General features: G+C 38.7%; 1 protein-coding gene across 1 annotated transcript in view; it reads right to left on the bottom strand.

Moving 5' to 3' along the window:
* FBN2 (fibrillin 2) overlaps positions 1-13,046 on the bottom strand; it is a 225,817-nt gene that overhangs the window by 147,317 nt on the left and 65,454 nt on the right. Inside the window, exon 7 of the mRNA XM_024757148.1 lies at positions 4,609-4,734. Coding sequence (XP_024612916.1) covers positions 4,609-4,734 — 126 coding nt within the window. The remainder of the gene's footprint in view (positions 1-4,608; positions 4,735-13,046) is intronic.

The following is a 13,046-nucleotide window of genomic DNA, read 5'->3' as shown; positions in this document are numbered from 1 at the left end:
TCCCACATTAGTATGAGGATACAGAAGAGCCAGGCAATGAATGAAGCTCTGGACCAGGTTCAGGTCACAGTGGGTCCACTGGGTGCACGGACCCAGCCAGTATTCACTTCCCAAGGCCTCAAATGTCTAATTAGTCGGAACACACCTATTAGTTGGCACAACTGGCACAGACAGCACTTGGCCTGTAGGGCAAGAGCTATTATAGTGAGGAAGGCCAAGTGGAAGCCTCTGAAATTGCTCCACACTTTTAGATAGGGAATCAAAGAAAAAAAGAAAGCAGGGTTTGTGTGGAATAATAATGAGATTATGCCATGAAACAAATACTGTGATGAATAAAATTCTGTGCAACTGAGAGAGAGAGGGAGCATAGATATGTAGGTAGATGTGTGTATATGTGTGTGTAGAGAGAAAAGAAATCCTGAAATAGACAAATGCAATCACCATAAAGTAGAGCTAGATTGACCTGTTTCCTACTTTAAAAGTCCTAACCTACCTATTTGCAAAGGAGCAGCCTGTGTTTTGACTCCTACATCAGTTGTGATTTCACTGGGCCATGAAGCTCATTTGCAGTTGATGACCAGGATTTTTGCTGCTTTTTGTTTAAAGATGATTTAAGAACATGTTTCTTCACAATACAACTACCACATACACCCTTTAAAATAATACTTATATTTTTGCCAAAAGCAAATTATAATCAGCTTCATTGTATTAACATCCTGATCTCTTCCTCTTTTACTATTAATTTCTCTAGACCTCTGCTATTGACTCCCTTCTGTGAATAAAGACAGAATTAGTTCGGTTCCACTTTTCCCTACTGTTGTTCTCCTTCCCCTGCAATTTCAATTCTAAAGTCATAAAGAATGGATTATTTTAGGACAGTGGTACATAATAAACTTTCATTTTAATAAATAGAAAATATAGCAAAATCTCCACAGCCAGTACCAGGATCACCAAAATGGGTCTAACTCTGGCCTTGCTGGATTGCAGGGCATGACCACAGAATGCAATGAGCAAACAGGTACCCCTGTTGCTTCTGCTGTCTCCATGAGTTTCCCCCTGTAAATACAGTCCATAAGTTGGAGTGTGTGCTGCCCGGTCACCCACCTTTGCTTGCTCAACAGAGCTTGCTGAGAGTGAAAGCTCTGGAATGAATCTAGCAGGTTGGACCCCTGGCTCCATGGTTTCCTAGCCATCAAACCTTGCAAAAGTCACTCAGACTCTCTGTGCCTCAGTCTCTTCTTCTGTAAAGTGGGTTAATAATAGTAACCAACCTCACAGCACTGTATTATGATTTAATAAGAAAACCCATGTAAAGTGGTTTAAGTATAGTCGAGAATAAATTAAGTGCTCCATAAATATTAGCTTTTATTAATATGTTATTTTGGCACAAATTACCTGCAGGCAGACTCAGACAAAAAATTACTAATAATGCACAATAAAAAGTGTTGTGATAGAGGAATACCTTATTTGTTATGAGAGCAGAAAGTAGATTTGAGTTTAACAGCGTGGGCTTTCTTATTTAAGGGAGAGGGGATTTATGTTTTAACTACAGTGTTCCAAATTTCTTAAGAAGATTTAAAAGCTAGTTCTGTGTTTTTTAAATTAATGACCTAAAACGTTTTCCAATGTTTACAGTCCCCTTACTTGAATCTCAATTTTTAATATGTAGTTTTCTTTGGGAGAAACAGTCAATCAATTTATTTATTATTTATTTTAAAGTTAATACACTTTTGGTAATATGAGTAAAAGTAAGTACCTTTCAGTTTAGCACAGACGTTTATTTTCCACGGTTTATCAGAGTTGGAACAGCAGCTAACGATACTGTGCCAACAACTTTCATAAGTTTCATGAGCATAAATAAATACATTTGTTGTCACAAATCCCAAACAACTAAATACTGTGGTAATGGAGCAAAGCTGAAGACCCTTCGGAATAAATTGCAAACAACTATTTGACATGTAAAGGGCCACAGAAGGGAAACTTTCCAATACAGTGATGCTATTTTCCTGCCTTCCTTTTAAGCCAGGAAAGAATAACTAGCTCAAGGAATGTCAGAGAAGGTATAGTCTGGGAGGAGGGATCATGTAAGGACATCTGGTACCTACTTGTGCTTTATCCAAGTGGACTGAAATTCAAAATAACATATTTTATTATAAAAAAGAAAAATGTGGACAGTCTTCTGATACACCATTTCACATTATATTGATATATTCTGCTTTTCTTCTTCATTTAAATTAAACAGACATTTAGATGAATGAATCTTTGAAAAGAGTAAATAACTGAAACAACTTTCTTTCTGGATGTGAATAAATAGTTTATTCCACCAAAGAATAATTTTGCCCACTGTATGACAGAATTAGGAAAAGGTTTTGTAGGCAATCTGGCCCAGGAGAAATAAGATATGACTTTTGTAGACATGAGAGGTTTTATTGAATCTGGGATACTAACTTAGTGATGGGGGAAAATAACTGATTCTTTTACAGACAAACAGAGAGAGAGAAACATATATTCCTTTCTGCTTTGGACTCAGATTAACTGCTCGGACAGTAGCCTATAACTGAACGTGAGAAAAAAGAATCCACCCGACTAATGATGTGAAACAAAACAGGCCTCAATGATAGATACAGAGTCACAGGTTTCAAACATTAAATTAAGAGATGAATGCTCCTTCACCATTTTTTTTTCATTTTAGTATATACTATATATGTTCAAACTTCCAGCAGAACAAGTCTTTTAGGATAAGATTTTAGTTAAGAAGATATCCCAATGAACAGGCAGAAGATAGTTCTTCCTTTTAAATAGAGAGTGAAGGTCCCTGACCTCAAAAGCATTTCCTGCAGGTGACCAAAGAGGGACAATGACACAAAAATCTAAAAATGCTAAACTGCACTTAATGTTCGTGCTCTTGGTCTTTGAATTGCAACCAAAGTAAAATAAGATTATTAAGAAAGTGAAAAAAAAAGTCAGATGAAGGAAAAATTCCCATCATGAAGATCACTGGCCTCTTTCCAAAAACAATTTCAACTCTGGCCCCATATTTTCTTTTCTTTTGGACATTCAACCCAAGTAAAAGAACTTAACTTATTATCTAGCCTGTTCCCAATGAATCAATATAGCTTATATCAGGAACTGTTTCAGGCTCTTTGATATAACATGAACCAAGACAGAGTTTTTGTCCTCAACGATCTTACTCAAGTGTTGAAGTGAGATGGTCAATAAACAAATACACATACAAAAAAATCAATAACACAAATTTTCAAAGTTATTAACGTGACTTTGCAGTTTCTTGTTAATGCTACCACCACTCCCCTAATGACATATTCAAAGCTCTAGAGTTACCTTTCTTATTTCTGAACAGATCTAGTAACTTACAGACTGAAAAAGATTTCTTTGGAGAATTTCATTGCCATATGAACAGAAATATAAAATGTGCTATAATAGAAATAGGGAGGGCATCATTTGAAACTAAATCTTTTAGTACTTCTATATTTCACATTCATTGTAATCCACATAAAAAATTAAAATCTTACCTTTGACAGTTGGTCAAAAGTAATTGCTATCATCATATTTTTATTTAGAACAAACAGTAGCTTTAAACTTATGGCAACACTTTTGCATTGATACTACATAAACTATATGTAAACTGACTATAATTCAAAACCTGTAACTGAGTGTAGCAACAGTTTATAGTCTTTCCAGATATATTATGCCACCAATTACACTAAATAATTTTATGTAAGGAAACACCACTTGATCTTTTACATAAAGAGACACTATAACCCAAAGAAAATTGATAATACTCACTTTTAAGACCTATTCAAATAAATATGACTTAGACACAAAGTAAAGGCTTCATAAAATCCTTAGCTTTCAAATTCTAATCACCACTTCTTCCAATCATACTATTCCCCACCAATCCCAAACATTAAATCACATAATTTTTTCTCGGCTTTGGTTAAATGGATTTGGCTGCCTGGGCAGGAAATAAGGAAAGAGACGACTGGATTCAGGGCTCCAGGTGGCGCCTACATTACATCAATAGCCCCCTTTCCTAAAGAGCATAGACAAGTGCGAATAGAGTGGCACTGACTTTCGCCAAACTGTGTCTTGGTTCTATATGTTGTTTTTATGAAACGTGCTGTAGAAAAGGCTCATTCCATTTCAACTAAGAAGTAATACATTGTTGGATGATTAATGGAAATGTCACAACCACTCTCATCAATCGGCGGCTGTGCCTTCTCACGTATAATCAAACACTCTCCTTGTTCCTAGGAACTAGTCTGTACCCAATTTTAATGTTTGATATAATTTCATAAGTGAAATAGAAAACTATTTCATTAAGGAAAAAATATAAATGGCTGGATTACTCCGACTCTTACTAAAACAAACTGAGATAACAAATGTAAAATGATCATTGGCTCTTTTTCCAAATCAACCCCATTAATTGCACAAACTAATACAAAACTACTCTAAGGTTATTCCTTCACTTTCATATTAAAATAAATAATTACAATTGTGATTAAATCCTTCAAAACTCAAAATGAAGTCATGTTTTTCTTGGATTCAGAGTCAACAGTTAGACATGTCCCTCAAAATAGAGACCCTTACCTTCACATTTCTGAGTAGTTTCACTCTGCTTGTGACCAGCAGGACATTTGCATTCAAAAGAGCCCACTGTATTGATGCAGTTTCCTCCCTGGCATATCCCAGGAATAGCCTGGCATTCGTCAACGTCTGTAAGAAGAAAGTATTTTCAATATAGATATCATTGATTTTCAGAATATCTATGTCTATTTGTACATACATATTTCTTGAATGCACAGAAGATATTCGCTTGTTCGCAAGAGAATGAGGTGTGAGGAGTCAGGATCCTTTTGCATGCATGCATTTTAACTTACATAAATGGTATATGTTAAAGATCTCATTTTGTTTCTTGATTTTTTCTTTTAGAATTTTGTTTCTACAAACCATCCATATTGTTATGTGGGCTACCAATCCCTTGCTTTGATTTGCTGCAGAACACTTAGTGTGTTTACTCTCCCGGTGATGGGCACTCGGCATCCTCCAACTTCTCACCACCTCAGGTGAACAAACAGATAATATGACTAGACGTACATCTATTAAAGTAATTTAATTCATAGTTTAAAACCTTTGCCCAAAGAAAACTTCAGGTCTAGTGGCTTTGCTGTTAAATTCCTTCAAATATTTAAGAAAGAAACAATACCAGTTGTACACAAATTCATACAGAAAAGAGAAGACACTGCCCAACCCATTTTATTGCGCTGGCATCACCCTGAAACCAAAGCCAGACAAAAACATCATAAGAAGGAAAACGAGGGACGGAGGGGAAGATGGCGGAAGAGTAAGACGCGGAGATCACCTTCCTCCCCACAGATACACCAGAAATACATCTACTCGTGGAGCAACTCCTACAGAACACCTACTGAATGCTGGCAGAAGACCTCAGACCTCCCAAAAGGCAAGAAACTCCCCACGTACCTGGGTAAGGCAAAAGAAAAAACAGAGACAAAAGAATAGGGACGGCACCTGCACTAGTGGGAGGGAGCTGTGAAGGAGGAACGGTTTCCACACGCTAGGAAGCCCCTTCGCGGGCGGAGACTGCGGGTGGCAGAGGGGGAAGCTTTGGAGCTGCGGAGGAGAGCACAGCAACAGGGGTACGGAGGGGAAAGCGGGGAGATCCCCGCACAGAGAATCAGGGCCGACCGGCACTCACCAGCCCTAAGAGGCTTGTCTGCTCACCCGCCGGGGCGGGCGGGGCTGCGAGCTGAGGCTCGGGCTTTGGTCGGAGCGCCGGGACAGGACTGTGGTTGGCGGCTTGAACACAGCCTGAAGGGGTTAGTGCACCACGGCTAGCCGGGAGGGAGTCTGGGAAAAGGTCTGGAGCTGCCGAAGAGGCAAGAGACTTTTTCTTCCCTCTTTGTTTCCTGGTGCGCGAGGAGAGGGGTTTAAGAGCGCTGCTTAAAGGAACTCCAGAGACAGGCGCGAGCCGCAGCTAAAAACGCGGACCCCAGAGACGGGGAGCCGCGGCTAAAAGCGCGAACCCCAGAGACGGGAGCGAGTCGCGGCTAAAATGGCGGACCCCAGAGACGGGTGCGAGCAGCAGCTAAACGCGCGGACTCCACAGACGGGCGCGAGCCCCGGCTAAAAGCGCAGGCCCCAGAGACGGGGCTAAGGCTGCTGCTGCCACCCCCAAGGGTCCTGTGTGCGAGCACAGGTCACTATCCACAGCCCTCTTCCGGGGAGCCTGTGCAGCCCGCCACTGCCAGGATCCCAGGATCCAGGGACAACTTCCTGGGGCAAACGCACGGCTGGCCTCAGGCGGGTGCAACGTCACGCCAGCCTCTGCCGCCGCAGGCCCGCCCCGCACGCCGTGCCCCTCCATCCCCCCGGCCTGAGTGCGCCAGAGCCCCCGAATCAGCGGCTCCTTTAACCCCATCCTGTCTGAGCGAAGAACAGACGCACTCCAACGACCTACACGCACAGTCGGGGCCAAATCCAAAGCTGAGCCCCTGTGAGCTATGAGAACAAAGAAGAGAAAGGGAAATCTCTCCTAGTAGCCTCAGAAGCAGCGGATTAAAGCTCCACAATCAACTTGATGTACCCTGCATCTGTGGAATACATGAATAGACAAGGAATCATCCCAAATTGAGGAGGTGGACTTCGAGAGCAAGATCTATGATTTTTTCCCCTTTTCCTCTTTTTGTGAGTGTGTATGTGTATGCTTCTGTGTGAGATTTTGTCTGTATAGCTTTGCTTCCTTCATTTGTCCTAGGGTTCTATCCGGTTTTTTTTTTAATAATTAATTTTAATAACTTTCTTATACTTTATCTTCTTTCTTTCGTTTTCTTTCTTTCCTTCCTTCCTTCTGTCCTTTAGACAAAGAATCATCCCAAATTGAGGAGGTGGACTTTGAGAGCAAGATTTATGATTTTTTGCCCTTTACCTCTTTTTGTGAGGGTGTATGTGTATGCTTCTGTGTGAGATTTTGTCTATATAGCTTTGCTTCCACCATTTGTCTAAGGTTCTAGCTGTCCCTTTTTTTTTCCAAATAATTATTTTTAAATTTAATAACTTTATTATACTTTATTTTATTTTACTGTATCTTTCGTTCTTTCTTCTTTCCCTCCTTCCTTCCTTCCTCCCTCCCACATTTCTTTCCTTCTTTCCTTCTTTTCTTTTCTTTCTTTCTTCCTTCCTTCCTTCCCTTTCTTTCTTTCTTCCTACTTCTACTAATAATTTCTCTCTACTTTTTCTCCCGTTTATTCTGAGCCGTGTGGATGAAAGGCTCTTGGTGCTGCAGCCAGGAGTCAGTGCTGTGCCTCTGAGGTGGGAGAGCCAACTTCAGGACACTGGTCCACAAGAGACCTCCCAGATCCACATAATATCAAACGGCAAAAATCTCCCAGAGATCTCCATCTCAACACCAGCACCCAGCTTCACTAAACGACCAGCAAGCTACAGTGCTGGACATCCGATGTGAAACTATATCAATTACAGGAAAAGATCTGTAAAAAACACAAACACATGGAGGCTAAACAATGCGATACTTAATAACGAAGTGATCACTGAAGAAATCAAAGAGGAAATTAAAAAATACCTAGAAACAAATGACAATGGAGACACAACGACCCAAAACCTATGAGATGCAGCAAAAGCAGTTCTAAGAGAGAAGTTTATAGCAATACAATTCCACCTTAAGAAGCAGGAAACATCTCAAATAAACAACCTAATCTTGCACCGCAAGCAATTAGAAGAACAAAAAACCCCCAAACTTAACAGAAGCAAAGAAATAATAAAAAATCAGATCAGAAATAAATGAAAAAGAAATGAAGGAAACAATAGCAAAGATCAATAAAACTAAAAGCTGGTTCTTTAAGAAGATAAACAAAATAGATAAACCATTAGCCAGACTCATCAAGAAAAAAAGGGAGAAGACTCAAATCAATAGAATTAGAAATGAAAAAGAAGAAGTAACAACACTGCAGAAATAAAGAAGATCATGAGAGATTACTACAAGCAACTCTATGCCAATAAAATGGACAACCTGGAAGAAACGGACAAATTGTTAGAAATGCACAACCTGCCAAGACTGAATCAGGAAGAAATAGAAAATATGAACAGACCAATCACAAGCACTGAAATTGAAACTGTGATTAAAAATCTTCCAACAGCCAATAGCAGAAGATGGCGGAAGAGTAAGACGCGATCGCCTTCCTCCCCACGGATACACCAGAAATACATCTACACGTGAAACAACTCCTACAGAACACCTACTGAAGACTGGCAGAAGACCTCAGACCTCCCAAAAGGCAAGAAACTCCCCACGTACCTGGATAGGGCAAAAGGAAAAAAAAAAAAAACAGAGACAAAAGAATAAGGACGGCACCTGCACCAGTGGGAGGGAGCTGTGAAGGAGGAAAAGTTTCCACACACTAGGAAGCCCCTCCGCAGACGGAGACTGCGGGAGGCGGAGGGGGGAGCTTCGGGACTGCGGAGTAGTGCACAGCGACAGGTGCGGAGGGCAAAGCGGGGAGATTCCAGCACAGAGGATCGGTGCCGACTGGCACTCACCAGTCCGAGAGGCTTGTCCGCTCACCCGCTGGGGCGGGCGGAGCTGTCAGCTGAGGCTTGGGTTTCGGTTTTGGACGGAGCGCAGGGAGAGGACTGGGGTTGGCGGCTTGAACATAGCCTGAAGGGGTTAGTGCACCACGACTAGCCGGGAGGGAGTTCGGGGAAAAGCCTGCACTTGCCGAAGAGGCAAGAGACTTTCTTCCCTCTTTGTCCTGGAGGGGTGGGATAGGGAGGGTGGGAGGGATTGAGACGCAAGAGGGAAGAGATATGGGAACATATGTATATGTATAACTGATTCACTTTGTTATAAAGCAGAAACTAACACACCATTGTAAATCAATTATACCCCAATAAAGATGTTAAAAAAAAAAAAAGAAGAAGGAAAACGAGAAGAATATCTTTTTGGAATAGGCACACAAAAATTATTAGCAAATCAACTTTAGCAATATATTAAAAAGTTAATACGTCATAACTAAGTGGAGTTTATCCCAGGAACTAGGTTGTATCAACATTCAAGCATAAATCAATTCATCATATTAACAGATTAAGGAAAAGAAAACATGAGTATATCATAGATGTGAAAAAAGCAATGACAAAGTTCAACATTCATTCATTGTTTTAAAAATCTTGGTAAACCAGAAATACAAGGGAATGTACTCAACCTGATAAAGGGCCTGTACAAAAAAACTAGAGCTAATATATTATAGGAGAGTGGGAAAAATTCTTTTATTTAGAGTTTCTGAATCTTTCATTTTATATCTATGTAAACTTGCCTTATTTCTCTTTGTGTAAAAGGTAACTCAGTGTATTTTTATGATGAACACTGTATATAAAAGGAAATATAATATATAAGCTTATGCAAACTTACATTACCTAGTCAAATTGACAGGCCAACATAACAGATTTATTAGTATTACATCTTTAATTACATAATAACATATACTCATTGTAATAAACATTAAAGATGCAGAAAATAGAAAATTAAAGAGATAGCCATTGATATAAGTGAGTAGTCTGTTCTTTTAGACTTATTCACACACACATTCAGAGTGGTGGTCCATTTATTTCACAAGAATAAGATCACACTGTATGTGTTGTTCTGCATCTTGTTTTTTTTCCATTAAAATATTTTGTGGATATATTTCTATGTCAGTATATATTTATCCTATTATTTTGTTGGTAAGCCCACACGTTTGGTGTATCTTAGTGTGTAAATTAGGGAATTTAAGTCTACAAAAGAGCTTAGCATCCTTATTATTTCTTCGGCACTTTAACTATCTGTCTATAAAACTAATTACAATAGTCCAAAGTATTTTTATCCTGAAATTAAAGTAGATATCATTGTCTTATTGAAGGATAGCTGATCCAAACAAAAAGCAACTGGAATGAAATACATGACAGGAGGTTTATATCCTGAACAGTTTAATTTACATTTCGAGCTGTATTATTTTAAAAATGTACTAAATTTCCACCCTCATTACAGTGTGGTATAAAACATACCTAGAAACCTCTTTTCCTGGCAGATAAATCAGAGAAAGAATATCTCGGTATAAGCTAAAATATGAGGCCAAACCTATAAATCCCTTAATACTATTCATAAAAGCTTTGACTACATATTTAGTAGATTCAGTAATTTTTCAAAGGAAAAAGCAATCTGACTTTACAGGGTGTATTTTGTAACTGCCTAAAAAGTACTTTCCTAGAAAAAAAGAAATAAAACTTTTATTTTTGAAATATCCTAGAGTGAGCAGCTATACAGAATTAATTTCTTTTGGGTAGATCAAGTTAATCACTAAAATAAAAAAGAAAACTTTAAAGAAATCTTATAGAAATAATCAACATGAACCTAGAAGCACAGATGAGTGCTCCCTATAAAATCAAAAGAAGCAAGCCTCAGACCTCCAAATTATACAAGAGTTTCTGCATCTTCCAAGTGCTAGCATAAGGAACTACTAACGTCTGATTAGTTTTCCACTGTCCAAGTTATACAGATGGGTTTCTGTTCCTCCCTTCAACTCAGGCACAAACTTACTATTTCTTTAAATGCTGGATAACTTCAAATCACATGCAAGGATTTTACAGAATAATATTGAATCTTTTGAAACTTAAACCTTATAAAATCCCTTCAGTCTATGTCTATTAAGGTTATAAATAATGTAACAAAGCAATAGTAATTCTAGTTTATGAACTCATTTCTTCTCCAGCTTCTTCAAATAAACTTGCCCTAAGAGATTAAACTGATTTTATTATATAAATTAGTATTAGATGGTATATTATTTTTAGTTGACATTAAAATGTGAAAAAATATGTGCCAGTGTTACAGGCATATAAAAATGGTTCATTTAATTTATATCTGTGGGAACTAAGGACCAATTCCTATTACTGTATTAATAGTGCATGATTTTTTAACTTGGCCTGTTCCCAAATTAGACACATTTTAAAAATGTAAGTTCTTATTCTACACTCCACATATATTCATACATAGTACTTCTGCTTCTACAAAAACAAATGCCAATCTTTAAGTACAACAATTGAAGAATAGGTCTGTCTCTGACTGGAGCCTAAGACATACAGGGTATCTTGGCAACCGTTCAATGTGGTTTGATTCGGCCAGAATACCTATTCATGTATTCACAAAATTCCAATGTTGAATAAATGATCATCCCAACAAGCAAATATTGGTAACTTACTGCCTGTAGGACTCCAAACTAAAAACAAACAGACCATGGTTCTGTCTCAATCTTCCTTATCTCAACAAATGTCATCATTGTTTATCCCGATGTCAAAGTCAGAAACCTAAGAGATAAACTCGGCATCCTCTCACTTGTCTCACTTCATTCCATCAGTAACAAGTGCTTACTTCCCAGATATATCTCAAATCTTGGCCCTCTGCCTCTATTCTGGTCTCAACCTCCATGATATATCACCTGTACTGCTGCAGGAAACTTGTTATTTTTTGCTTCCACTCTGGCCCCCCTAGAGTTGATTCTTTACAGAGCAACTAAAGGACTTTTATTTACATATGTGTAAATCAAGGACAGAAGTCTGTAGACACTGCCACACTGTTTTCTGGTCTATGAGTTGCTCTACAGAAGTTTGAGACCAGTTAAGATATTCCCTTTAACAAAGATATTTGCTTATTCTGTCTTATTATGCCCACAAAATTTTCCTTATCTTCTCTCTCTTATTGAACTTTTGTGTCTTCCAATCTGCAAACTGAAGCTTTTATCTCTTTCAGAAAATGTTTCTATATTATCTTTATGCTTTTTTTCAGTTCCTTTCTTCAGCTTTCTTTACAACCTTTCTGCTGACTTCACTACCTTTCTGCTTCTTTACAATCATTATTTATTGTCCTCAGACATTTTGATTTGTGATTTCCTCAAGGTTAACCTTTGTCATTGAATTTTTTCAGTCTTATGTATGTTTGTATGTATATGTGTAACATTTGCCTTTCATTAGGTAAAGTTTCAAATCCTTCTTCAGTTTCTTGAGTGCTACCAATGCACTATCTCTGATTGTCTTTTCTGAACTCTTAACAGTGCTTCTTTGAGCACCTGTTAAGAAAAGAACCATATTATTTTTCACTTCCTTGAGATAAAAGAGTATATGAACTTTGTGTTTATTTAGGTAATTCTTCCATGAAGCATGTTCCTCTGCCTTTTCCTTATGTTATTTCTCTCTTTTTTCAGCTTTTATATGTAAGCCTTTTCTCTTTAGTACTCACCTTTAAATGGGGCATTTCCTGCTGAAGCAAAAGTGGAGAAAGCCAAGAAGAAACAGGTTGATTTGAGAACTTCTGTAGAGATTCATGCAGCTTCTTACCAAACTCTCTCCACTTTCTTTTCCTCCTGGGTATTAATTTTAAACTTTCAGGTAGTGGTGTAGCTCCCACCTTCTGCCCTTTCAGATACAGACTCTGCAAGCTGCTCACTAGTGGCTCCCATATCCTCTTTTCCTTCCCCCTCCTTTACCTAAAGGAGCATCTCTGGGTTGGAAGGATGGCTAGAGGATATTAGAAATGGCTTGCCACCAAAGACTCTCTTTCCATATGCCTTCAGTTACTCCGAGGGCCTGCAGTAGAATCCCTCTCTTATGGGATATACTCCTCCTCTTCAAGAGACCGTCCACATCCACTCAACAGCCTTTCAGGGCGCTAATGCTCATGGCAAACACACAGAAGATTTTCCCTGTCCCCATGACTTCCCAACAACCGCCATGTGTCCATCACTGCTCTGAACTGGGGGTTGCAGAGTTTTATTTTAGAAGGCTTGTTCTCTATTATTCCTTTTCTTGTTAGTTTTTGTTGAGTTAGAAGAAGGGCAATATCCTGCTATTTTCAATACGAGTTTCTATAATCGACTATGTTTTAGGTAAATTTTTTGGATTGTTTAGAAACGGCTTGTGTTCACATAGTGTGAACTACAGTTAAACTTTGCAACGATCTGGTTAACTTG

The sequence above is a fragment of the Neophocaena asiaeorientalis genome, unplaced genomic scaffold (assembly GCF_003031525.2).
Source record: "Neophocaena asiaeorientalis asiaeorientalis breed wild unplaced genomic scaffold, Neophocaena_asiaeorientalis_V1.1 scaffold149, whole genome shotgun sequence".
NCBI classification, from domain to species: domain Eukaryota; kingdom Metazoa; phylum Chordata; class Mammalia; order Artiodactyla; family Phocoenidae; genus Neophocaena; species Neophocaena asiaeorientalis.
This window is presented reverse-complemented; position numbering and strand designations above follow the sequence as displayed.